A 25,725-nucleotide genomic window follows, 5' to 3' on the forward strand; every position below is an offset into this window, starting at 1 on the left:
TTCTCCCTGAGAAACTCAACCTGGCTAGAGAAGAGTTTCGAAAGATAGAGGAACTCAGCATTGTGCGGTGCTCCGATAGCCCATGGGCCTCTCCCCTCCAGCTGGAGATTGGAGGCCATGCGGAGACTACCGCCACCTTAATGAGGCCACCACACCCAACAGAAATCCCGTGTCCCATATCCAGGACTTCACTGCTAATCTGCAATGGTCATGGATATTCTCTAAGGTGGATCTTATCAGTGGTTATCATCAGATCCCAGTTCACCCTGATTGACATCCTCAAAACTGCCATAACCCCCTTTGGATTGTTCGAATTCCTCCGCATGCCATTCGGGCTGAAAAAACGCGACTCAGACTTTCCAAAGGTTGATGGACGCAGTGGGCCAGGATCTGCACTTCGCCATCATCTACCTCAATAACATTTTAATAGACAACTACACCCGCATAGAGCACGCCGCTCAGTTAAGACTGTTGTTCTCCAGGCTAAGTGAGTTTGGTTTAACCATCAATCAGGTCAAATGCCAGTTTGGCTGAGAGGCAATTGATTTCCTGGACCATCACATTGACTAAAATGAAGCCAGGCCATTACCCACCAAAGTGGACATTATTCGTTCCTTCCCCAGACCAACGACTGTGAAGGAACTGCAAGAGTTTGCAGGTATGATGAATTTTTATCATCGCTTCATATCTGCAGCAATTTCCCCTCATGGCAGGGCCCAGTAAAGACATTCAATGGACACAGGAGATGACTGAGAATTTCCAAGTAACCAAAGACACCCTAACCAAAGTCACTCTCCTTGTGCATCCCAGAACAGACGCCCCGTCCGCTTTCACAGTAGACAATTCCAGCACAGTATTCGGAGGTGTACTTGAGCAATTGGTTAACGGACAGTGGCAGTTGCTGTGCTTTTTCAATAAACATTTCAGGCCACCAGAGCTCAAGTACATGGCTTTGATAGGGAGCTGTTAGTCCTATACCTAGCAATTCAGCATTTCTGTTACTTCCTGGAGGGCAGGAAGTTCAAAATTTCAGACTCATGGTCAGCCAGGCAACAGCAGCACCTGTCCTACATATATGAATTTTTGACGGACATTGAACATATCAGTGGCAAATCCAATGTGGTAGCTGATGCCCTATCCCGTCTTGTTATCCAAGTAGCGCATGATCCCGCCCCGGGTACTGACTATGTGGCCCTGGCAGAGGCACAGCAAGCAGACCCTGACATACCGGCATACTGGACGGCACCTACCGGCCTGCAACTGGAGGACATCCAGATCACTTCAGGTAACCGCATGCTGCTCTGCAACACCTCGACTGGTAAACTGTAATTCTGGTCGCATATACGAGGCAAGTTTTCAATTCGATCCACATTTTGGTTCACCTGCTATCAGGACTACAGTTAGAATGGAGGGCAACAGGTATGTCTGGCACTGCCTCCATAAAGAGGTCACTCAGTGGGCCAAAACATGTACTCAGTGCCAGGCATCCAAGGTCCAGACACACATTAAAGCCTTTTGAACCAGCATGCTGCCATTTGAGCCACATGCACATAGACATTGTGGGGCCCCTACCTGTATCCAGAGGTGAACATTATATATTGACCATGGTCAACTGGATGACTAGATGGCCAGAAGCAGAGCTGCGACCAGAAATTGCTACAGAAATATGCACGGGCATTACTGAACACCTGGGTGGCACGTTTTGGGGTCCCTGAACTCTTAACATCTGACGGGGGGCCCAATTCACTTCCAGCCTGTGGACCACCTTAACAAATGCTCTAAAGACTCAACTCCGCCACACCACAGCAGACCAACAGGCTGGTGGAGAGATGTCATATCCACCTGAAGACAGCTATGATGGCCTGACTCACCGGACTGAACTGAGCAGATGAACTCTTTTGGGTCCTACTCGACATCCGCACCACCCCGAAAGAGGATCCCCAGGCATCCTCTGCTGAGTTGTTCTATGGCATGCGCCATAGAATTCGTGGCAGCTTCCGAGGACTTGGGGAAGCTCCCGGTGGCTACATGACTGCGCGAGTGCCTGGGCTCACTAACCCCAGTTAAGCCCAGAGCTCACGGGCAAGCCAGCACCTTTGTCCCAAAAAACTTTGAAGACTGTCACTATGTTTTTGTCTGATGCATGGCCCACTGGCCACCTCTTCAACGGCCTTATGAAGGGCCATACCGCATCGTCAGGTAGAAAATCTCCACTTGCTTTTTGGACATTGGTAGCAGGGAGGAGACTTTCATGCTTGACCGACCAAAACTGGCTCACTTGGACGTTAACCACCCAGTTACTCACCTAACCCCCACGGCACAGGGGTCGGCCACTAAAAGACAGTGTCCCAATCGCCAGTTCTTGGGAGGGGTGTGTCATGTAGTGGCCCGTGGCCCACTCCCGGGCCGACACAGCAAACAGTCAACGAACACATCAATTGGGCAGACAGCACATGGGATGAGATGCCTGCTCCTTTTGGCCACAGGAATAGCGGTCAAATTAACCAATCACAGCCAACTGATCGCAGGGAGTCCAAACCAGGCCTGCACATTCGGGACAATGAATCAACAACCGGCCTCGCTCAAGCCTTGCCCCAGTGATGACACAGCCAGCTGCCTATAAAAGGCAGAGCTGCATCCCAATAAAGTCAGTGTCGATTACACTCCCTTAGTGTGCGAGTCTTCTTTCCACCTCGAGCTATAACCCAAGCTATAATCATAGTGACCACTTACATAATCATATTTTAATAGAAAAGTCATAAACAACGATTCAGTCCGAAATATGTTTTGAAATATCCTTACAATAATTAGTTTATCGATCTTAAAATAATGGAACTAACTATTCTATGCAATGTTTTCTGCATTGCAACAAAATAATATGACATCAAAGATCTGAGGATTTGAAATTAAATGTTATTATATGATCCATGGCTATGTGCAGAAAGCAATTCACTCTTCAGTGATCAACAAGAACAGAAAATACTGGAAACTCTCAGCAGATCATGCAACAACTGTGAAAGGAGAAACAGTTAATGATCTGGGTCCAGGATTCTTTGTCAGAACCTTTAAAAAGAGAAAACTAAAATAATTTGGCTATCAAAGGAGGAGCAGCAACCCTTGTAAAAAGAAGTTTCAGGGAACAATCAAAGGGAGAAGAAAATGAGGAAGACTAAAGATGGTCTTGTGTGAACGTATAAAAGTGCGACTAGAAACCACAGTATGCAAATTCCTCAGAAATATCAAAGCAATGCATGCTGCAATATATTTCTGTACTGTACAGAACATGTTACAGTCGATCCTGCGTAATAGATCTTTAAAAATATTTTTATTGTATTTAACATATAAACTTACATACAAAATTTTAAGTAAAACATATAACAAGTCATCTCATACAGATATATACACAAAAAGAGATGGAACTACATTGAACAGTTGATATGCAACAAGTCATTGAATTAATCTATGATAACCATGTTAAACCCACATTTGCCGAATTAATCTTGATAAAAGAAAATTGATTAAAAAAAAGAAAAAAATAAACAAACAAAAAAAAGTCTAATTTACTCCTTCTAATCAAGGTAACCTTGTAAAGAAAAGGGAACTTATGGAGCAGATAGCGATCTCCAGACATCGGTCAGAGAAACTCCAGAATATACAAAATTCCTAATTTTTCCAATCATAATATTCTATTGAAACTTTCTATCTTTAATGTATCTATTTTTTTTCTCCCAAGCTTAAATAGGACATTACATCATGTAACCACTGTGTATGGGTAGGAGAAGAGTCATCTTTCCATTTCAATAAAATTGCTCGCCTGGCTATGAGTGTGGTAAAGGCTAAAACTTTCTCCCGAGTTGCAGACAGAGGTATTTCTGGTTCAGGTGAAAAACCAAACAAAGCTATTAATTGACATGGTTCTAACTGAATCTTAAAAACCATTGATAAATATCCCATTTAGCCCCCCCCCCCTATTTTTGGCCCCAGATGGATGCCCACCCACCCAAGCTCCCAAAGTCCTAGCTACCCGCCCATCCGAGTTCCTGATTCTCCGACCACTGCCTATCTGAGCTCCCGACACACAACTGATGGTTCATCTGAGCTCATGATACCCCAACCATGGATCCTTGCCCACCCAGACCCGGCTATCCCAGCAACAGATGACTTGATTGACACAGGTACTGCAGTCAAAAGTATGACCCATGTAAAAGACACCCTACCCCAAAATTTGACCTGAAAAATTGGTCCAATAAACTTGAATATTACAGAGTATATCCAGTAATTGAAGGGACATCTGGAATGGTGCCCTGATGATTGAAGTGTTATAGGAATAATAGCAGTGGTGGTATAGAAGTCACATCTCCTCAAGAGTCAAATTGCTGCTATCTTTTCTTTAAGACGGGTCCCCATTTTCAGCCTAATTTTCATGGTTTTAATCATATATTGAGCGCAAAAGTCGACCCCCCAAAAATCATGTTGACTGAGCTGTTGGATGTTGCTAGAAGGTAGCTGTTGTCATGGAGCCTCCAGCAAAACGACCAAAGATATGAAGCGAGATTTAAGTTAAAAGTAATAGAAGTGGCCAAGAAATCCAGTGACTGTGCTGCTTCAAGGTCATTGGTTGTAATGTGGGTTCTTGTCTGGTGTTTCAGGGTCGTCTTGTACGCGAATCTACGTCGAGCAGATTTTGGAGTTGAATTTAAGATCTCATTTTTGTATCTGGTGTGCATATCTGTGCTATCAACTGCTTCAAAAATCTTGAAAAGCTCCATCATAATATCCCTTTATTTTCTATATTCCAGGACAACATATTTCAAATATGAGACCTGGTAATATCCTGCAGTCCAGAACTGTAAATAATACTCTGGGCATGGTATAACTATGACTTCTATAGCTGTTGATCATGTTGCCCAATTATTAATCTCTCACTTTCAATATAAGGCTGTTTTGCAGCATTTTGTTTATTATTTGTTGTACCCAACTAGTATGTTCTTTGGGCTTCTGTGCATGGACACATGAATCTCCTCACTATTCCTAGCTTTTCATAATGTAAATAATACTTGGATATATAGATATTATCATTATTACCTAAGCTGACATTTGTTAGTTGCAGTTTTTCTGCTTACCTAAACTAACAATGTTGTATTATAATTTTAAGTTCCCGATCATACTTTTAATTTCACTAATATGTGTGTCATTGGCAAATCTGGATATTTGGCTTCCATACCGATGCGTCACACATTTTGAACAAAGAATTTTATATCAATCTGTTGAGGTGGCATTCAAAAAAAATTAATGCAATATTTCACATCATTTATGATAAAATATAATGATACAATTCCTAAAATATGTAAAATTTAAATAATGCATTATAATTTAGAAATGATAATACCTGTACATTATTTATATTTTATGATTTAAAAAATATATATGGATATATATATAGATATATATATATATCTATATATATATAAAATATATATGTATATATATATACACACACTATATAAACATTACCTATCATCTCAGTTATTTGTCAAGTGAACATGATCCAGATCTTCAAAAGATCCGGTAACTGCAAAAATATGTAACAAGCAATATTTTCTTTATCTCCTTCTCTCTTTCTCCTTTCTTTAACTGGTCTGGCAGCCTGTTTGTGATGTATACAAGTTGCAGGACAAAACCCAGATCGAGATTTGTACTACAACTGCAATTGACGGTGTTGATAAATGGGAAGATACATAAAATAGCACACGAGAAAAATCTACATAACCAAGGAAACATGCTTTATCTATACATTTATTCATGATTACAAATGACATTATTAATAATCTGTGAATGACTAGTTCTAGTTTGAAAACATCAGTCAATTGAATTAATTTTGGAGGTTATAAGAGGGGTTCTAAATACAAGTTATATTAAAAATGTCCACTTTGAGACAAATAAATAGAACTGGCTAGAAATGACTGTAAGGCAGTGACCAGAGCAGACTAAATTACATTAACTGAAATGTAATCTGTGTGAAGCAACCTGAGGAGTCTCATATTTACTCTAAATTCACTTTTTACCTCCTGTCTGTGGGACTGTGCTTCCCCCCTGCTCCTGCCCCCCACTCTTTTGGTCAGGCAACTGTCTACATTTTGCTCATAACTTGATGAAGCCCAAAACATGGGTTATGTATCTTTATCTTTGCCACTGTTTGACCTGCTGAGTTTCCCCAGCTTTAAATTTTCACTTTTTACCTGTTGAGTAATTGTCCAGAATTTCCGGCCCAATAATTCAAGATTAATCTGTACTCCAACAGCTGAAAAATAAGATGTAAAAAAATTGACCAATGTTAATGGGCATGAATTTATTCCCATCCTGTAATGATTACAGGTTTTTACAACACAGGATAAAATAAATAATTGATACTTGAGGAAGAATGGCATGACTGGGGAGGGAACTTGTGGCAGCACAGAGAGTGAGAACACTGAAGCTTTGATGTCTCGATTCATTTAATCTTAGCCAGTCCTTTGGGATCAATGATGACGCTTCCACTGCATTTCTGTGGGTTCTGACGTGACCGATGAGGCCAATGTGGAAACTGCAATCTCTTCCGCAGGAAGGGTGAGAATTGTTTGATGGGATGGGCAGTTGTGTAGTTTATGAGGTGATGTTTTCTTTGGATATTTATGTTGTTCTTCTAGGTGCTGATTAAGTATGGACTTGGGGTTTCATTTAAAATGAATGCCAAGGGTGCAGAGATTCCTTAAGGATTTAGTGCCTTCTCAAGAAGGCTTTGAACATACTTGAATCTTTTCCACTATCTACTTAGTAATCTCTTGTGCCAGTATGTGGGGCCTGTTTTCAGAGCTACAAATGATCCTCTCTTGATCTATTTCAACACCTCAGAACTGCTGGCATTTCACCTGGGTGCTGTAAGCCCCACAGCCAGGTTATAAATGATCATTTGTACATTGCAAGAAGCCCTTTTCCAACCAAAGGAGAGTGCTGCTAGTACAAGACAAGCTGCTATAGTGGTGGGAGAAGGGAAGAGAAATGGTGTTTCCAGGGTACGAGAAACTGGATAGTCTGATCCAGTTCTTTGTGGAAGGTGGCCGATGACTCCCTGAATGTAAAGGCATGCATTCATGTATGGACGTTGACTGGAGGTGTCTGCATGAGTATATGAATGCCCACAATTTCAGCCATCACTTTGCCTGCCTGACCTACTTCTGTGCTAGAGAAAAAAAAGTCTTGAGTAAATTCATTCATGCAACATAAACAGCAAACAGTCAGATGCAGTAAATATCATTGCAAAGGCCTGGAATGATCCAGTGAGGAGAAAGCTAAGAAGAACAATTATCCTGACTTCCGTGGATAAAGCAGTTAATGTACCGATGTGAGGTTAAATTTGAAGTTGCAGGGTGTCAGTGAGGACAACAAGTGCCGTTTTGTGTTGCCCCTATAAATAGCATGGATTCAGGAGAAACGTAATAAATAAAATCTGAATTTCTGTGAATAAGAAAGAACAGCCTTCCTAGAACTTGGTCTTTTATTTTACAAATTTTACATCCAATTTGCATATTAAACAAATTTTGCATACGTTTGGTCACATCTGTTGATTAACGGTTGGGCTTTGTAACAAATTTTCAGCGAAGATAGCTAATATTTGCTGTAGCAGACACACATCTAATGAAGCAATTCTGAGCACTGTAGTAATTTCTGTGTTAATCAGCAGAGGTTGGATGGAAAAGGTGAGACCTACGACCTGCCTTTTTCACCAACATTACAACAATGAACAGATGAGCAGCAAGATGGCATTAGGATGTGAAATTAAAAGGTCTCATTGTCCTGGCCAGAGCTTTTGAAAAACCCTTGTTCTGTGCTACATCTTTATGTTAAGCTCCTCAAAACAAGATGCTTTAATTATTTTCCTGTTGGTGAGCATTCACAGATTAAACTCCATTAGTCTTTTCTTTGCCTGATTACCGTTATTTGTAGGCCATCAAATTGAGAACCAGTGCTCCAACCTGCATCTGTTCATGGTTATGGTGAGGTTGAACAATTTCTCTGTAGATGTATTTTGCACGTTGCACTAATGTTAATGTCATTTTAGGTGTTTTCACATGGAAAAATGTGAAAATAAAAAAAACTCACCAGGCCATGAGAAGATAATGGGTGTTAAGGAATCCACACATATGCACAACATTGCTTTATTCCATGTTAACCCTATTATTAAATACATGACCCTTTTGATTTGAAAATTAAAAAAAAACAAAGATATTATAAATCTGAAATTAAAACAGAAAATCTTGGAAATGGTCCATAGGTCAGGCAGTGCCTGTGGAAGATAAAAACTCTTATTTTTGGACTGGTAATATATTTTTTAAGAGTTCTAAACCCAAAATAATAATGATTTCTCTTTCCAAAGATCCTGTCTGATCTCCAGAGTGTTTCCAGCATTTTTTTGGTTTTTGGTTTTTACTTTTGATTTGAAGATGTCTGAACAAAATTTCTGGCCCTCTATAAATTTAGCTGTTCTCAGGATTTTTATCGAGCAGAAACAATTTAACTCCCTTTAATTTATGAAAAATTTTTTAAAGATAATTTTGGTACATTCTGTGATATCTGAGACACTCCACTCAAATGGTATACTGGTGGTATTAATAGTTGATGGTATTGCTTGCCCAATGAACTGAATCTTGAAAGAAATAGTTCTGAGGGGCAATGATAACAAATTGAAATTAACACAGAATGTACCAAAATTATTTACAACAAAATTTTCATAAATTAAAGGGAGTTTATGAGTCCGTTTTATAAAATGTTAGACATTTCAGCCATCATATCAAAAATTTGCATTGGAAATTAGAATAATTAAATTAATAGACAATTTAAATGGCCCAAATTTTCTTGAATGGGCTTCCTGCTTGAACTCACCATCTGGGTTTGTCAAGTCCCTGAACTTCACATCCATAAAGTCATCTCACTATTTCAACCAGTCCCAGATTCTATACATGACTGCACAAGCCAACTCTGTAATCAAGTCACATGGATGGGTCAGAACAAAGCAAGCCTTTTATTGCTGGGAAGTCTTGCCTTCAACTTGTATCTATGCTTCTGAAGCCTCAGTTTAAGTTGGTTTCTCTTGCACAAATATATCGCCAATTTCTTATCTCACCCACATGATAGAATTACCATTTGTAGGTGAAGAACCAAGGCTATCAGTCTAGACTTAGTATAGCAGATAGCATTCATGGGGACTCACAGTCATTGAACATAATTGCTGCTAAAAGTTGTAAAACTGTAATTTTATGATATTTGAAAACTTAATTTTGAGCAAAAATAATTAATATATGAAAATATGAATTAGAAAGAAGCAAAATTATTTAAATGATATCACATAACTTTTTTTGAATATTTTAATTTTTCCAAGATCCATAAAAAACATTGCTACATGCATCATATAAATAGTATTTTAAAATTGCAGTCTTATATAATTCACCCCCTCCCAACTGCTAATATATAAAAAAATTGTCCAAAAAAGAAAGGGTGTTTGAGCATGCTTTCAGGAAGTCAATGCTGCGCTGGATGGGTCATGTCTCCAGAATGGAGGACCATCGCCTTCCCAAGATCGTGTTATATGGCGAGCTCTCCACTGGCCACCGTGACAGAGGTGCACCAAAGAAGAGGTACAAGGACTGCCTAAAGAAATCTCTTGGTGCCTGCCACATTGACCACCGGCAGTGGGCTGATAACGCCTCAAACCGTGCATCTTGGCGCCTCACAGTTTGGCGGGCAGCAACCTCCTTTGAAGAAGACCGCAGAGCCTACCTCACTGACAAAAGGCAAAGGAGGAAAAACCCAACACCCAACCCCAACCAACCAATTTTCCCCTGCAACCGCTGCAATCGTGTCTGCCTGTCCCGCATCGGACTTGTCAGCCACAAACGAGCCTGCAGCTGACGTGGACTTTTTACCCCCTCCATAAATCTTCGTCCGCGAAGCCAAGCCAAAGATTATTTAAACCCTTTTGGGAAGTTAATTATATCCTTAAGCCAGTATGATTCAAATAAGGTTACCATATTTTATCAAACACTTTCTTTTGTGATCTTTTCCAGGGGGGCACAACTTTGCATTTCCATATTCCAGCGAGTAATAAGTGGGGCGAGGTGGGGGGTGGAGTCGGACTTCCGTGTAACAGTGATACATCTCCTGGCTAGTGCAATCCTCACAGACTGTATTTGATATTTTGTTAGTTTTGTGCCAATAACCATAAGATCACTCAATAAATATAGTTCAAGTTCCAATGGAAATCCACTTCTACAATTTTTGTCAAAATTTCTGCCAAGTCATACCAAAAGGCTCTTACTTTCAAGCAGAGCCAGGTTGAACGTATAAATGTTCCAACCTCTATACCAAATGTAAAACACGTCAGATTTTAAACTATGTAATATTTGCAGTGTAAGGTATAATTGGTATATAATTGTATTGTACCAATCTCTATCTGACATTAATTATTATTAGAGCACAATTTTAACCAATATTGTTTATCACATAACTTAATGTAGATTGGGGAGTCGCATGGGTTAAAGTAGTACTCTTGCTTTTTACTTCATAATTACACTGCTCTGTCTTGTAGCAATTAATTTCATGGAAAGAGGAAACATAAAACAAGCAAGATTTCATACTTTAACTAAACAATTTATCATATATATTTTCCTTAACTTTGTGCTTGTTCCAGGACATAGTCCTCAGTTCAAAAACAGATAACAACAAAAAAAACTTTCCTTAATGGTTTAGCATGACCTGCACAATGCAGAAATTAACCAGAAAGGTCAGGAAGGTCCCAGATTCAATCAATCCCTATCTAATGGCCTTTGATTATGCTTTTCAGATGTAGGCATGGAATTGCTGGTAAAAATGGTTTTTAAATACACAATGTTTGAAAAATCATTGTGTATTTGAATTTCTGAGCACTCCCATAAATAGTGAAATTAGCAGATGTATCGACAAGGTACATATTGATGAGAATAATGCCAAGTGAATTGTTTACCTGTTTGATTCCCTACCATCTCCCATAGGTCCTGAGTGATTGTTTGTCCTTAAGACAGGTCAGCTCATATTACAGACCCTCTCTCTTGTGATGAGCACCAAAAACCCCTCCCAAGATGTCTTAACTTCCATAAATTCTTGTGATATTCACCGTTGGACAGCTGAAGGAAACCAGTGGATTGGATTCAACACTGAGGATTCCTAGGGTCACTTGCTTCCATATTTATATCATTCTGCTGTTATCTCTGGCGAATCCTCCTTATTGGCAGATCAGGACACATTGTATCACAATGGTAATGGTGGAGTCATTGACTGTGAGAATGACTGAGCCAGGCTATTACTTGTCTGGTCTGAGAGCGAGCTCATCTAATTTTACACAAATGTCCAAAAACGTAGTTGTGAGCAATGTCCTTTTTTTCTGCTTTGTCAATGCTAATCACTTTCTTTCATCACTTATTTGTTTGCATAGATTTCAAACAATCCAAAATGTTGCTTTCATTTCCACAGAAAATCCCAGAAGCCAGAGTATTTGCGGACATTAAATAATTTGCAAATTGGGCTGTGCTAGAAATAGAAACTGTACAAATGGCAGCCTAAATAGGCCAACCATGAAACTGAGATTTCCCTGCAGTCACACTTGTTAACCTTAGCTTGGCAGTCAGGAGGAAAGAATGAAACCTCCTAATGGGGAAGGGGATTCCTGCATCCTTCTACTAATATCCATGCCTTAAGAGTAGGTGTCAGCCTGATCCACAAAGACATCTGAGGACTGAATCTCCCAAAACTTTCATAAAAGAGAGAATTAGCTTAATGCTACACACAGTTGTGAAGGAGAAGGACAGGAATAAAATCAAAGCACACAATTTAAATTGAGGATATGATATTCCACTGAGCTGTACAATTTTAAATTTTGCATCACCATGGCTATAATATATGCAATATCAAATTAGCAGACAAATCCAGAGTCACAGCCGAGTATTTCAGATTCAACCTGATTACAGCCTTGTAACACATTAGACTCTGAGGAGAAAAAAAGATTTGCTCAAAATACAAAAGAGATTGCTGTGTCACCCCAGGTTATTTTATCTGCGATTCATTGGTATATTTAGCTGTAATGCTCTTCAGCGCAGCAACAGTATCAGGAAAAAATCCTGCAATCGTGATGTAGGATGAGAGATGACAGTCTATGGAAAAGGTAAGGCAAAACATTTATTTATTCATTTATAAGAAATGTACATTCTGCATCTTTCATTGATTAAATAACACTGTAAATATCAAAATAAAATTAAAGAGGGCACTTAAGAGAGGCCTAAAAATAAAATATGTATATGCATGACATTTGGGAGAGAGAGGTATTTTAATCAATTGCCATAAAAAAAATATTATTTTGGCTTGTTGCAGGGAAGAATGTTATCTCTGATATGTATTCATTTCAAAAGTGCAGGGTCATTCCATATTTGCAAAAATTCTGCAATTGAAATCTCAATATAAAGCTTAAAGAACAAGTATCTCAGTTTGATGCTATCAAGATATTGTTTCCAAGGGACAAGGATTGTTTAAATATTCCAACTCAGATCAATTTCAAATAATTTTTTCCTTGTATTTGTACAAGACATGCACAAAATGGTTTCACAGAATCGAAAGCAATCCAGTTTAAAAATCATCTGAAGAGGTGTTTCAATATTTGAGTTAAAAATATGACATTTTCTTCTCAAATACCTAAATTCCCATGGCGTTCAAATTCACATTTTATCATAATTCAATTAAAATAATGTTCAACGAAAATTAAATATGAAAACAACCACTTCCGAGCCATTTTATCCTTTCTGGAGGCATGGTACTTTTAAAACAGTGTGGGGAAACACACTTTTCAGCCTGGAAACATCATTTCTCTTCCCTTCTCCCACCACTATAGCAGCTTGTCTTGTACTAGCAGCACTCTCCTTTGGTTGGAAAAGGGCCTCTTGCAGTGTGGGGAAATTTGGACAAATTGTCTTGCGAGCCAACATTTTGATAACTTTAGGTATTTCCAACCAATGCTGAACAAGACCCTTATTGGGATCCTTTCTTACTTTACTCTTTGTGGAAACTATTCCCACACTGCGCAGATCACCCACACCTATTCTTGTTGGTAGCTTTCTGATTTGAGATTGTGATTTCATAATTCTTCATTCTGCTGGCTTGACACACTCCCTCTCATCTTCTGATCTTATGATTCTTTTGATCCTAAAATCCCTTATAATCTTGTTAATTCCTGAGGCCCTATTGGCACTCCCAAATCCAGAACCCCACAATTCCCCAAGATCCCCAAAGGTGGTCTTTATCTTATTTCTTCCCCAGATCCAGAAGTACTCTTTCATCCTAATCCTGAAACCCAAATTTGAGACTCTGCTTGAATTTAATTGAATTGTTAGTGTCATATGTGCTGAGAAACTTTATCTTGCATGGAACTTCCACCAGCCTTGGATGTAACCCTAGGCCCCGTTCCCCCATCCCTGACCACCCCAGTTCATGGGGGTGATCCTCCTTCCAACCAAACCCTGGGTTCTGGACTGTGATCACTGTATCAGTCATTTTAGTTCTTCCACCTTCACCTCCACCCCTGCAGCAGAGGATCCTCATGTTTTCACCTCTGACTCGCAGGTCGCACACTTCCTAGGCCTTGGGCCTCCAAAGCAAGTGAAATTTACAGTAGGGAACCAAAGAACAAAACTGTCATTGATGCAGCTCTGTTTATTGAGCAGGGAATTCTCCCAGCATTCTGGCCAAGACTCCCCCTCTTAACCAATAAAAAATGCACCAGTTATTCATATCATTTTTCATAAAAAATCCTTGTATAATAAATCAATATGCTTCTTTTTTTGTCTATATCCCACTTACATTCAGCTACAAATCAAGCTGGGAACAGCTAATTAATGCACAAGACCAGAAATTAAACATGATGTTGAGAGCCATGTTGTATTCTGCAGCATCACTGAGATATCATAAGTGAGTTTGAATAGCTCAGAAAGCATAAAAAAAATTAGGGTTAATGTGGTGATGGACAATCACAGATGGATTGAGCCAGAAGCCATGAAAACTATTTGACCTGCTGAGTTTCTCCAGCACTGTGTTTCTACTATATTGAGCCATCTGCATTTTAAGGCATTACATCCAACAAAGTGAGAACGTTTGACAGTTCTTATTGCAGATGTAATATGCTGAATTTGAGCAGCATGCAGAGGGTTAAAGATTTGCTAGTTCTCTTTCCTTCTGATCACTGGAGCTAGATTAATGCTGCTTTAGCAGCCAATGCTGGCAGCCAGAGATAGTGCAGTCAGTGGGAGCAACAACATTGTAACTCCCATCTGTCGCACCTTTATTCGATGTTTAGAAGAAACTGGGGGTGGGGTGGCATGATGTTTTACTGGAAATTGCACAGGGCATCATGGACAATGACAGCTCCACAGCATATCACAGTGGTATCTCCACATTCATTAAGAGACAAGTGATTGTCACCATTAGGGGTGATGAGAAGGGGCTCAATGATGAGGATATCCTGACTCAGAGACAGTGCTATTATGGGTATTTGAGAGTTATTGGTGAACACTGAAACGTGGTAAATGTGAACGGCAGCAGAAATAAAAACAGACCATGCTGGAGAAGCTCAGCAGGTCAAACAGTGTCCTTAATGTATCAAAGGTAAAGATACAGAACCGATATTTCGGGCTTGAGCCCCTCATCAAAGCATGAGAAAATGTTGGCAGGCATCTGAACAAAATGGTGGGGGGGGGCAAAGTCAGGAGATGATAGATGCAGAAGGGAGGGAGGGGACAGCAACAATGAGGGGGAGGAGGGATGGCTGGGTGGGTAAGGGGGAAGGAAGGGGAGAGGAAAGAAAAGGCGAGCAAGTTTAGTAGAAAGCAGAGAAGTCAATGTTAAGGCCATCTGGCTGGAGAGTGCCCAGATGGAACATAAGGTGCTGTTCCTCCAATCTGCAGGTGGTCAGGGTAGGATAGTAAATAAGGCCATGGACAGATATGTGAGCTTAGGAGTGTGATTCAGAACTGAAATGGTTGGGTACTGGGAGGTTGCTGTTGTTGCGGACAGAGAGGAATGTGCTGAGTGAAGTGATCTCCCAATCTGTGACCAGTTTCTCCGACATAGAGAAGGCCACAAAGGGAGCACCAGATGCAGTAAATGTCCTGTGGATGTACATGAAATGTTGCTTCACTTGAAAGACCTGTTTGGAGCCTTGGACAGTGGTGAGGGAGGAGGTGTGGGTACAAGTGTTGCACCTCCTGCGGCCACAGTGGAAGATGCCGGGGTCGGGGGGGGTGGTGGTGATAGGAAGGGAGGGATGAGTGCATGAGGGAATCACAGAAGGTGTAGTCCCTATGGAAGGCTGAGAGGGGAGGAGAAGGCAACGAGGTGACTGTGATTCATCATCAGGTAAATCTGGTCAGATGTGTAAATATCCAGGTTCAATTATTTCAGGTTCTCATTCAGCTACTGCAAAACTTTCACGGCAGGTACGGAAAGTAGCAATACCTGATAATGAATGTCCATGATTATGAAAGATGAGGCTTCTTCTTCTTTACCAAGCTGACACTGTACTTAAATTGACTTGTATTGAAGGTTTAAGTAAGATGCTACAGTAGATATCTCATTATTTCAGAACAAAACAGCCGTATATCAACAGATAAACTGAAACAGGGTAATTTGTATTCCAAACCATTATATAACCTGTTCAGCAGATCAGGCAGTATTTCTGGAAAATTGAACATAATTAGTGTTTCAGGTCCATGATCCCTGGTCAGAACCTATTGCATATTTCCTGGATCAGCAGTTTTTTTTTAACCTTCATTTCAGTTTCAAGGTTCATTTATACCATGTACTGAAAATACATAACATTTGTTTACTTTTTCTTGTTCATAAAGGTACTATTAGTACAGCGATCCTACCAAGAACAGAATGAGAACCAAAAGAGAGTCCCTTCAGAGACAATGAGTAATTTCCATTTGATTCATTAAAATGATTAATTTCCATAAGTTAAGCATGACCACCCTTCAGTAAGTTTGGCTGTGGTTCCTTCAGAATAACTGCTCTGTGGCCCACTTCAAGTAACCTTAATTTCCCAGCATGCTGCATTCTCTAGAGGGATTTGATTTCTTCCTTCATTCTCATCAACAGTTGCTCCACCCTAACAAGGTATATTTATAAATCTGGCATGAGAGAGCATCTATGTGAGTGGTCCTGGCAATTCTGCAGCTGTTACCAGAATATTATCGTCAGTAATTTTCAAGTGAAAATACCATTCTCTAAATCAGTCAGTGTTTCCCAAATGGGATACGTGAAGGCATATCCATCACTTAATGCTTCCACTGAAAAAGATAACTTATCTCTGCCACCATCACTAGAATGGCTGTTTATTGTTTCTGACCATTCTAATGTCTGTCAACATGGAACTTATAGAATTTATATTCCAAAAAAAACTTGTTGAAGCCTCCATTCCAATACATTCATTTTTTTTTCCACTTAAGTGAAGGAGTAGAACACATCTCCAATTGCGAGGTGGGTAATAATTGCCCCCAACCAGTTCTGGAGGGAAAACCCAACAGTCATAATGGCTTTCACCAAATGTAGTGGGCAGGAAAGAGTTACTATGGTTTGGCTTTACAAAGCTCATTTATCATTTCTTGATGTTCATCTATTGACCTCCTATTGTGAAATGGAATCAATATAATGGCTAAAGTGGGTAGAAACAACACTGTACTGAAGCACTCTGAGGAAGGAGCAAAGCTTAATGTTAGTCAGCTTTCTCTCGTCCAACAAAGACATCACTTCTACCCATTCTTGTTAACCCTCAACCTCAGAGAGACTACTTCAAGCTGCACAAATACGCACTTGTCTCATTTTAGTTGGACTTCATGCTCTGAATCCTTCTGAATACCTCCCCAATATCTGGGATCCTTTTTTATTTGTATCATTTTGGTTGCATGAATAACTTTATGAAAGCTTGTAGCATTTCTCCTTTATGGGCTGAAAATGTTTTGGGCTGATTGAAGGTTTGGTGTTGGCATATAAACCTTGTATATATTAATTGTCAGGTAGATTCAAATCCACACAGACATGCAAAAGTTTGCTAAAGTATCAAGAGCCTGCCAGGGCAGTCAAACGTGGAACGTTGAGTCAATGTGAAGGTAGATGACAGACCTCATTATTACTGGAGTCACCATTTAACTTCCTGATGAGGTTGTAACTGGGTCAAAAGATGTATTTTGCCTCCAGCTCTCAGTTGTATGCTTGAGGGGCTTCAACATAAATGGCAACTCCACTTGTTTTTTTTTAAAATAAAGTCAAGTTTATTGTCAGCTGATTGTACAATAAGTACAACCCGGTGCAAAACATGCGGACACACAACCTGACATAACTCACATACTGACAAACAATACATATGCCGAACAAGTATTTCATCCATACAAACAAATAAATAAATATTGCTTCATACATATGAGAGTCTTGGATGGCTAGTGTGAGCAGTTCCTTTGGTCATTCAGCATTCTCACTGATCACGGTGGTGCTGGCCCTGACACTCCTGTATCTCTTCCATGATGGGAGATGCTGTGTGCAGGGTGGAATGGGTTTAAATGCTATCAGACAAGTTTTATCTGATAGCTTTTAAATATCTTTGAGTATCAGAAATGAATAGAAATTATTAAGGTTTTTAATAGTGGTGAGTTGTCAAAGGTTGTAAAGGCATTGTGAGGGCAGGGTCTGAAAATATGTTGCCTGGAGGCTCTTAACTGTTCTGCTTGCCCAGCCCACTATATCCAGAAAAACTCAGCGCTGATGGATGAGGACAATGGGCTAAACTCGTGCTTCCCAGCTACCACAAGTAGAGAACAAAAGGATGGGCCCGGGTAGCTATCATATATTAAGCAGAGCTATCATCAAACCTGATACTGTTCAGGGACAGAAAGCAACAAAACATCTCACTGCCTGTAATCACTGGAATAACATATTGTATTGCTATTGGACTGAGAATCAGAATAATGAACATAACAAAAGACCAGGGTGATGAAACACTGACAGCTCATTGACCATTGGAATAATAGTTAATTGGATTAAGAGGAGATCAATCCCTTGTAATGAACCATAATTCTAAACTAGGCCATTTAAATACTTAATTTTCATCAATGTTCATTGAATTCAAATCTAAATTCCACACAAGCTTTTTATAGAGTGTAGTCATCATTTACAATTGTGTTCTTTTGTACTAGATTACGCTAGCAGAGGAAATTAAACTCCCAATCAAAAGTGTCAATTCATTTTATTATTTTAAAGTTCATTTCTAATACCATTATCCTCCCAGTATCCAGAATGTATTCCTTGCAATTCTTAAATATCCCAGCCCCCTTCTTGCAGAATATTGGGCTTTCTACAAAAGTACATTTTCTCTATGTTTTTGTATTTGAAGCCAAATACAGTCTCACTGTACAGCAGTTCCTATTTAGACTGCCTTCCCATCTTTCATTCCTCGGCTAAAGGAATAGCAACTCATCCGTTCTTATATGACATTGCAGAAAAGAAAAGATTGTTTAGATTAATCTATGCACTTTTGCAATTATTCACAATCTAATATATTTTGTAACTTGACATCATTTTCACTTGGAAATATTGCCTTCGACTGCCAGATTTTTATCTTTTATATCTGGAGTAAAAGGTTAAGGATCTTTTTACATGTGTGAGTATTAATAAATGTTTTGGTTTACGACATGGTCTGCATTTTACTTTACACAGCCTGCTGTAAATAATCGCAGCAGGCAAAAGCAGCTGGGATCATCTTTCAGTCACATATAATTGAAAATGATACACTACTTAAAATACTGCAATTCATGTATTCTGACAGAATATCCTGATTTATTATTTCTAATTAAAATGTCATGCTATTTTCAATAATCAGAAATTAAAGTGGAGTCAAAAGTTTCTCCACTGGGTCACATTGTTCCCTCACTGCCCTTCGTAGGGACCGCTCCCTCCATGACTCTCTCGTGCACTAATCCCTCCTTACCAATTCCACCCCCAGCAGAGATGGCTGCAGGAGATGACACACCTGCATCCACACCTCCTCCTTCGCTACAGACCAGGCCCCAAACAGGCCTTTCAACTGAAACAACACTTCTCTTGGCTATCTGCAGGATTGATTTACTGCAGCCGGTGGTCCCTTTGTCGCCTTCTCTACTAAGAGTGACTGGGTGCAGACTGGGGGATCGCATTGCTGAGCACCTTCGCTCTGTCTGCACCAGTGACAGGAACCTCCAAGTGGCCAACCATTTCAGTGCTTCCATACTCATTCACATGTCTGTCCATGGCCTCATGTACTATCCCACCAAGACCACCCATAAATTGGAGAAACCTGATTTTCTGTCTGGACACTCTCCAGTGGATGGCATTAACATTAACTTTTTCAGTTTCTTCTAACCTGCTCTCCTTTTCTCCCTTCCCTCCCTTCTGTTTTCTTTCCCTCAGTTCTCCATCTCCTTCCCTCTCTATTCACCTAGCCATCCCTCCTCCCTTTGTTTACTGCTGTGATCTCCCTCCCTTCTCCTCCTATTATACCTCCTGTCTTTGCTACCATGCTTCTCTCCCCTCGCCTCACCCCCTTACCTTTTAATTCGGGTGCCTGCTGACATTTTTCCATACCTTGAGGAAGGGCTTAAACCTGAAAGCTCAGTTATGTATTTTTATCTTTGCTATATAAAGGATGCTGTTTGACCTGCTGAGTTTCTCCAGCACTGTGATTTTACTTCAACCACAGTGTCTGAAGACGTTTGTGTTTTATTTCTCCACTGGTTACTGGGAAGATGAGTTAAGATAAATCCCTCATTGCGTTAAGTTTGTAGTTATTTCACAAATTACCTGATCCACTATATCTAATCAATCTGAAAATAATTCACACATCTACTGTCTAGCAGCAAATTGTATTTTGTTTCATTGATCCCAATCAACCAGGAAGTTGACATTGATGTAAAATGCTGATGGCACTTATATATAGGACTTCCTGAAATCATTTCTTGGTTACACTTTTACAAATTTCAGCATGCGTTCCCATCTCCCACTACTAGGATTTGGCTCAATTTATCCTTTATAGAATTTGTGCAATCTCATATACTTCTTAAGTTGTGATATAGGAAGTTTCTGAAGTATAGCTTCAGAAACTAATTTTGGAAGGGGAAAACACCAAGCAGCAGTTACTGTATTGAGTGCTTTGATCGATCACCTGAGGATGAAGTTCTACCTTCTCTGTATTGTCATGTCTCAAATAACATGCATGATTTGTTCCAAAATGTTACTTTCAAGAATTGTATTTTAATAAATTCATCTCTCCTTCACCATCCACAAAAGAGCCAGTTCCATTCTAATGCAAATTAGTTTTGGTTTTATCCTTTTTCAAAATACAAACTATATCCTGTGGTTCTACTATTTGGGATTGGTGAAACAATGGGCGACTTTTGATCATTACATTTTCAAGTAACAACTTTGCATCTCTTTCAAAACTTTTGCTGCTTCAGGACCCTTCATGTAAGCTTGTCTGCCTTTCTACAAATCTGAATTAAGAAGGAAATCAATGAGCTTGAAAGAAAATATTAACAACAAAATGATCTTTTGGACTATGCAAATAACTTGAGATAATATAAATTTGAACCAATTGCAAATCTTCCTGTTCTTTTGATGTTAGAGTAATGATTAAAGCAACCTATCCTAATTTGCTAACATATGGTGTTTTAATCATTTCCGTACTCTAAATTTTCCCCCCTTTGACTTTAATATAAGATATATAAGCAGCCCTCTGTGTCTGTTTTGCCATTCAAAATGATAATGGCTGATCTATTACCTCAGTGACACTTTCCTGTCCTAAATTCGTAACCCTTGATTTCCTAAATATCTAAGAAGCTGATAATGAATATACTGAATGACAGGCCTCAATTTACTTGAACATCTATCCCCTTATAAGGTTGCACTTTCCACATGGTCCATCATGAGTCTGTTTCAACTATGCTCAAGTGCAAATCAGAAACAAAAATGTTCTTTCATGGGGTTATCATTTCCATTAAAGATGCTGATTGCAATTTGAGATTGAGTTCCACAAATGGACATAATTCTCTAAAGTCTTGTCCAGCTTAGCATTCCTGCTGCATTTGCCTGAATGACTAGTGCTAGCAATATATTCTGATAGATCAGTTAGTTGAGTGGCATCACAACCACAACCTTGCACTCAATGTTAGCAAAACTAAAGAACTGATTGCGGACTTCAGGAGAGGGAAATCAGAAGAACACAAACGAGTCCTCATTGAGGGGTCAGCAATGGAAAGGATTAAGAATTTCATATTCCTGGGTGTCAATATCTCTGAGGATCTATCTGGAGGCCTCCATGTCAAAGCAATCATGAAGAAGGCTTGCCAACAGCTATCATTTATGAGGAGTTTGAGATTTGGTATGTCACCAAAGATTCTTGAAAATTTCTATAGGTGTACTGTGGAGAGCATTCTGACTGGTTGCATCACTGCCTGGTATGCACAGGACAGGAATAAGCTACAGATTTGGGAACTCAGTCAGCATCACATGGGCACTAGTCTTCACTCTATTAAGGATGTCTTCAAGAGGTGGTGTCTCAAGAAATCAGCCTCTATGATCAAGGACCCTCACAACCTCTTCTCACTGCTGCCATCAGGAAGGAGGTACAGGAGCCTGAAGATGAACACCCAACAGTACAAAAACAGCTTCTTCCCCTCTGCCATCAACTTTCTGAATGCACAGTGAACCACAGGGGCACTACCTCACTTTTCTCTTCTTTTGCCCTAATTAATTTATTGAAAAAAAAAAGTAATTTAGACCCATTTTTGAACCTGAACTGTGGCCTCAAAGCAATGAATTTTGTGGCACATTTTCATGCTAATAAATTGATTCTGCAGGAGCATCACAAGCAAATTTACCTTCCCAATCAAGTGTCATCAGGCACACATCAATTAAAAATGAAATCTGACTGTAGCGACTACTACCCCCAAAAAATTCGCACCGAGGCTAAGTTGGCGATGCATTGGAATAAACTCTTAATGAAGTCGAGATGAACTTTAAGTGGTTTATTAACTAACACAAAAAAGACTTGTAACGTCCATGGTAATGTTCTTGAACTTGGTAATGGTAACGTGTAACGATCAATCTCCCCAGTAACAGTCAACAGAAATTATCAGAGCCTCACTCGCCCACCCATCTGTCCCACCTTACCAGTCAACATGGGCTAACAACCAACCGCCCGAAACCCCTGCACTTGCATCAACTCCCAGTGAATAGCGCGTGTGCACCAGAACAAACAGAACTCACGCAGCCTCCGGATCCTTGGATGATGCTGGCAGCTGAACTGACAATGGTAAACAATGAGTGTAACCGCCACTGTGTTCACCGTCTGCAGTAAAGACTAGCACAGCAGCTAAGGGACCAAACCAGGAACATTTGATTCAGCCACACATCATCCCAACCAATACCAAAAAAAAAATGGATGATTTTGGAGCTCATAGTGATTTAAATATGTTTATGCTTTAGGTCATACATTTTGCATTAAGTCTAAGGTGGATTATTATATTGATGTATTTAATAAACTTTCCATGCTTGATTCGGTATTAATTTAAATCAGCTTCACTGTCATTAGAACTTGAAATCAACTTAAACCAGTACCATCTGAAATGTTAACTGTCTCTCTTTCTGCAGTTGTAGCCTTAGCTGCTGAACCTCTCCATTGTTTTTTTTTGGCTTTTAGCTCATATTTTCAGGTTCAGCATTATTTTTGAATTCACTGTCATCAGAAAAGCATTAATTTAATTAATAGCATGGTCTATCTTTTTCCACTAAATAGATATTACAGAGTGAATAAATTACTACTATATTCAGATAAAATTAATTGCCATTCAAATTCAATTCAATCATTTTATAGGTTTGCCTCCATCTTCTTTTGACATTATTTCAACTCTCCAGGCACCATTTGCAACATGCATCACCTGTATCACAGATGATTCTTCCATAAAATCTACAGCTGCTTCTGGTATTTTATTTCTAATGGAATGAAGCACACACAAAGAAGAAATTTAATTCACTGAACAGACAGTAGAATGTAGCCCATGACCTCAGGTGACATATCATTTACACACTACTGATATCCCAGCTGTAATAACAAAGGAACGTCTGAAAATCCCACTAAAAAACACAATCCACAGAAGACAACTGTAATGACACAGCTTTCTGAAAGATATAACTGCTTGTTTTTTTCTACAAAGCAAGCAGTTTGTCACATTGGAGTTTCCATGGTTATTTCAAAGGCTGGAAATTTGAAAGGAAATGCAAAAAATGCACAGTGGGTCAGCTAGCTTATATGGAGAGAGAGAGAGAGAGAGAGAGAGAGAGAGAGAGAGATACAAAATTAATTAAATAATATTTGGATGAAACCTCTTCAATTTTAAACATTAATTCTGTTTCTTTCTCATTTTGCTGAGTAATTGCCACTTACAGTGGAAGTCAAAAAATCTGAATACCAGAAATCTGGACCATCTGAGAATCTGGACTTTTCAAAACCTCTCAAACTTTTTAAAATTAGCAGGCTTTTGTGTGCGCGCACACAGGTGTAAGTGCCCCAGATGCACAGTGGAAAGAAAGGATCTCGAAGGGATGTCTCTGTAAAAAAATTTAATTTGTATAAAATAACCTGCTTTCATTTGTATGCTATATTTTTCTTTTACAATGTTTACTTTTAAACATAATTTCAAGCATTACATGCTGTTTTTTTGTAGTGAAAAAATTTGTTTACATTTGTGTCAAATGTTGACTCCAAAATTTCTCATTTTGATAAGAAGTATGTTGTATTTGTTAATTAATAAACAATCAAAATTTATCAGTTCATCTCTTCTTTATTCCTCCTTAAAAATGAATTTTAAAAGTACTGCCCGATAAACTAGAAAATCTGAAAATCCACATGGAGCAGCGGGCCAAGTCAACCCCGCATACAATGGGCCAAATTGCCGTAGTGAACAGCTAGCATGGCATGGTACAGGGGCTTTCTCCCCACTGTGCAGAAGTTCCAGGCTGCAGGAGCGAGTTGCCAGGGGAACGGCCAGGCCTCACAGCAGCATTGTGATATCACTCCCGTGAGCCTGTCGCCTCCCCTAAAATAGGAATGTGTGTAGTTTGAATAAACGGCAGGTACTGGTTTACTTGCTTGGTGTGGACAGCATTTGTTTCAGCAACTTTGCTTTTAGCAGTGCTACAACTGACCCAATCCTCGAGCAGTCCAGATTTTTGGACTTCTACTGTATTCTGTATCTATAGAAATGTGTGAACTGCAGATTCTGGAATCTTGAGTGACCAAGAAGAAGTTGGAGGAACTCAACAAGTCAGGCAGCATCCTTGGAGAAAAATAATCAGTCAATATTTTAGGTTAGTCCCTCTATGGGAACTAAAGTAGCAAAGAGAGATATGAGATATATAAAGAATGGAGGGGGGAGACTGGTGGGGTGGAGCCAAAAAGTGATGGTATTGGACAAAGAAGCTGTTGGGAAAGGTGAATAAATAGGTAGAGGAGGAGATCACTGGGCATGGGGAGGGTGAGGGGGCCAAATTTGAAAGAAAAGTGAGTAAGGAGTAGGTAAAAAAGAAAACAGTGGAACCAGATAGAGGTGAGGGTGAGGATTATTTAAAATTGGAAAATTCAAAATTATGCCTGTCCAAGAGAAATAGAACAAATTGTTCCTCAAGTTTACTTTTGGCCTCATTGTGACAATGGGTGCAGCTGAGGACACACGTCTGTGTGGAAATGGTGAGGGGAATTAAAATGACTAGCAAGCAGAAGTTCGAGTTTAGACCCATAAATGGAGTGCAGGCAGTTGCCCAATCTATGTTTGGTCTCATTAACAAAGGATGTACTAAATGTAATAGACTACATTGGATAAGGTGCATGTAAACAACTACCTCATCTGGAAGGATTGTTTATGGCCTTGGAAGAAGGTGAAAGGAAGAAGATGGAAGGACTTTCTGTGAATGCAGCAGGAAGCATCTAAGGGAGCAGTAAGATTGGTGGGGAGCGAAGAGTGAACAATGGAGTTATGGAGAGTCTGATCCTTGCGAAAAGTGGATAAGGGTGGCGAGGGGTACTTGTGGTTGTGATCAAGTTGAATTTGGTGGAAGCGTTGAGGATGGTGTGTTGGATGTGAAGTCTGGTGAGGTAGAAAGTGAGTTCCAAGGGAACATTGTCCTTGTTCTCCCTGCGGGAATGAGGAGTGGGAGTGGAAGTGCGAGAAATGGAGGAGATGTGAGCATTGGTTTTGTTAATGACAACAGGGGCAATCCCCGTTTCTTGAAGAAAGAGGACATTGTGGATGTCCTGGAGTGGAAAGGCTAATCCTGGCAATAGATCTCAGTTACTTGATTTCAAGATATCCTTGAATAAATTGCATTGAATATATAAGGTGTCTGGACAGAACACTGGAAGTGCATATAGCAAGATTTAAGTTACAGTAAATTCTTTGCTCTACTAGAAATGCAGTTCTTTATTTAAGTTTCTGGAATGTGCGTAACATTTATAAAATTGTTCAATATTATTTAGTTCTGGGAGACAATTACAGAAGTATTCATCTGAAGCCATTTTTTCATTTCACCTAGTGATAT

At 39.6% G+C, this 25,725-nt stretch overlaps 1 protein-coding gene across 1 annotated transcript in view; it reads right to left on the minus strand.

Moving 5' to 3' along the window:
* LOC138745230 (voltage-dependent calcium channel subunit alpha-2/delta-4-like) overlaps positions 1-25,725 on the minus strand; it is a 270,894-nt gene that overhangs the window by 62,035 nt on the left and 183,134 nt on the right. The window contains exon 29 of the mRNA XM_069902292.1: positions 6,240-6,301. Within this exon, the coding sequence (XP_069758393.1) occupies positions 6,240-6,301 (62 nt within the window). The remainder of the gene's footprint in view (positions 1-6,239; positions 6,302-25,725) is intronic.

The sequence above is a fragment of the Narcine bancroftii genome, chromosome 11 (genome assembly GCF_036971445.1).
Source record: "Narcine bancroftii isolate sNarBan1 chromosome 11, sNarBan1.hap1, whole genome shotgun sequence".
In the NCBI taxonomy this organism is placed as follows: domain Eukaryota; kingdom Metazoa; phylum Chordata; class Chondrichthyes; order Torpediniformes; family Narcinidae; genus Narcine; species Narcine bancroftii.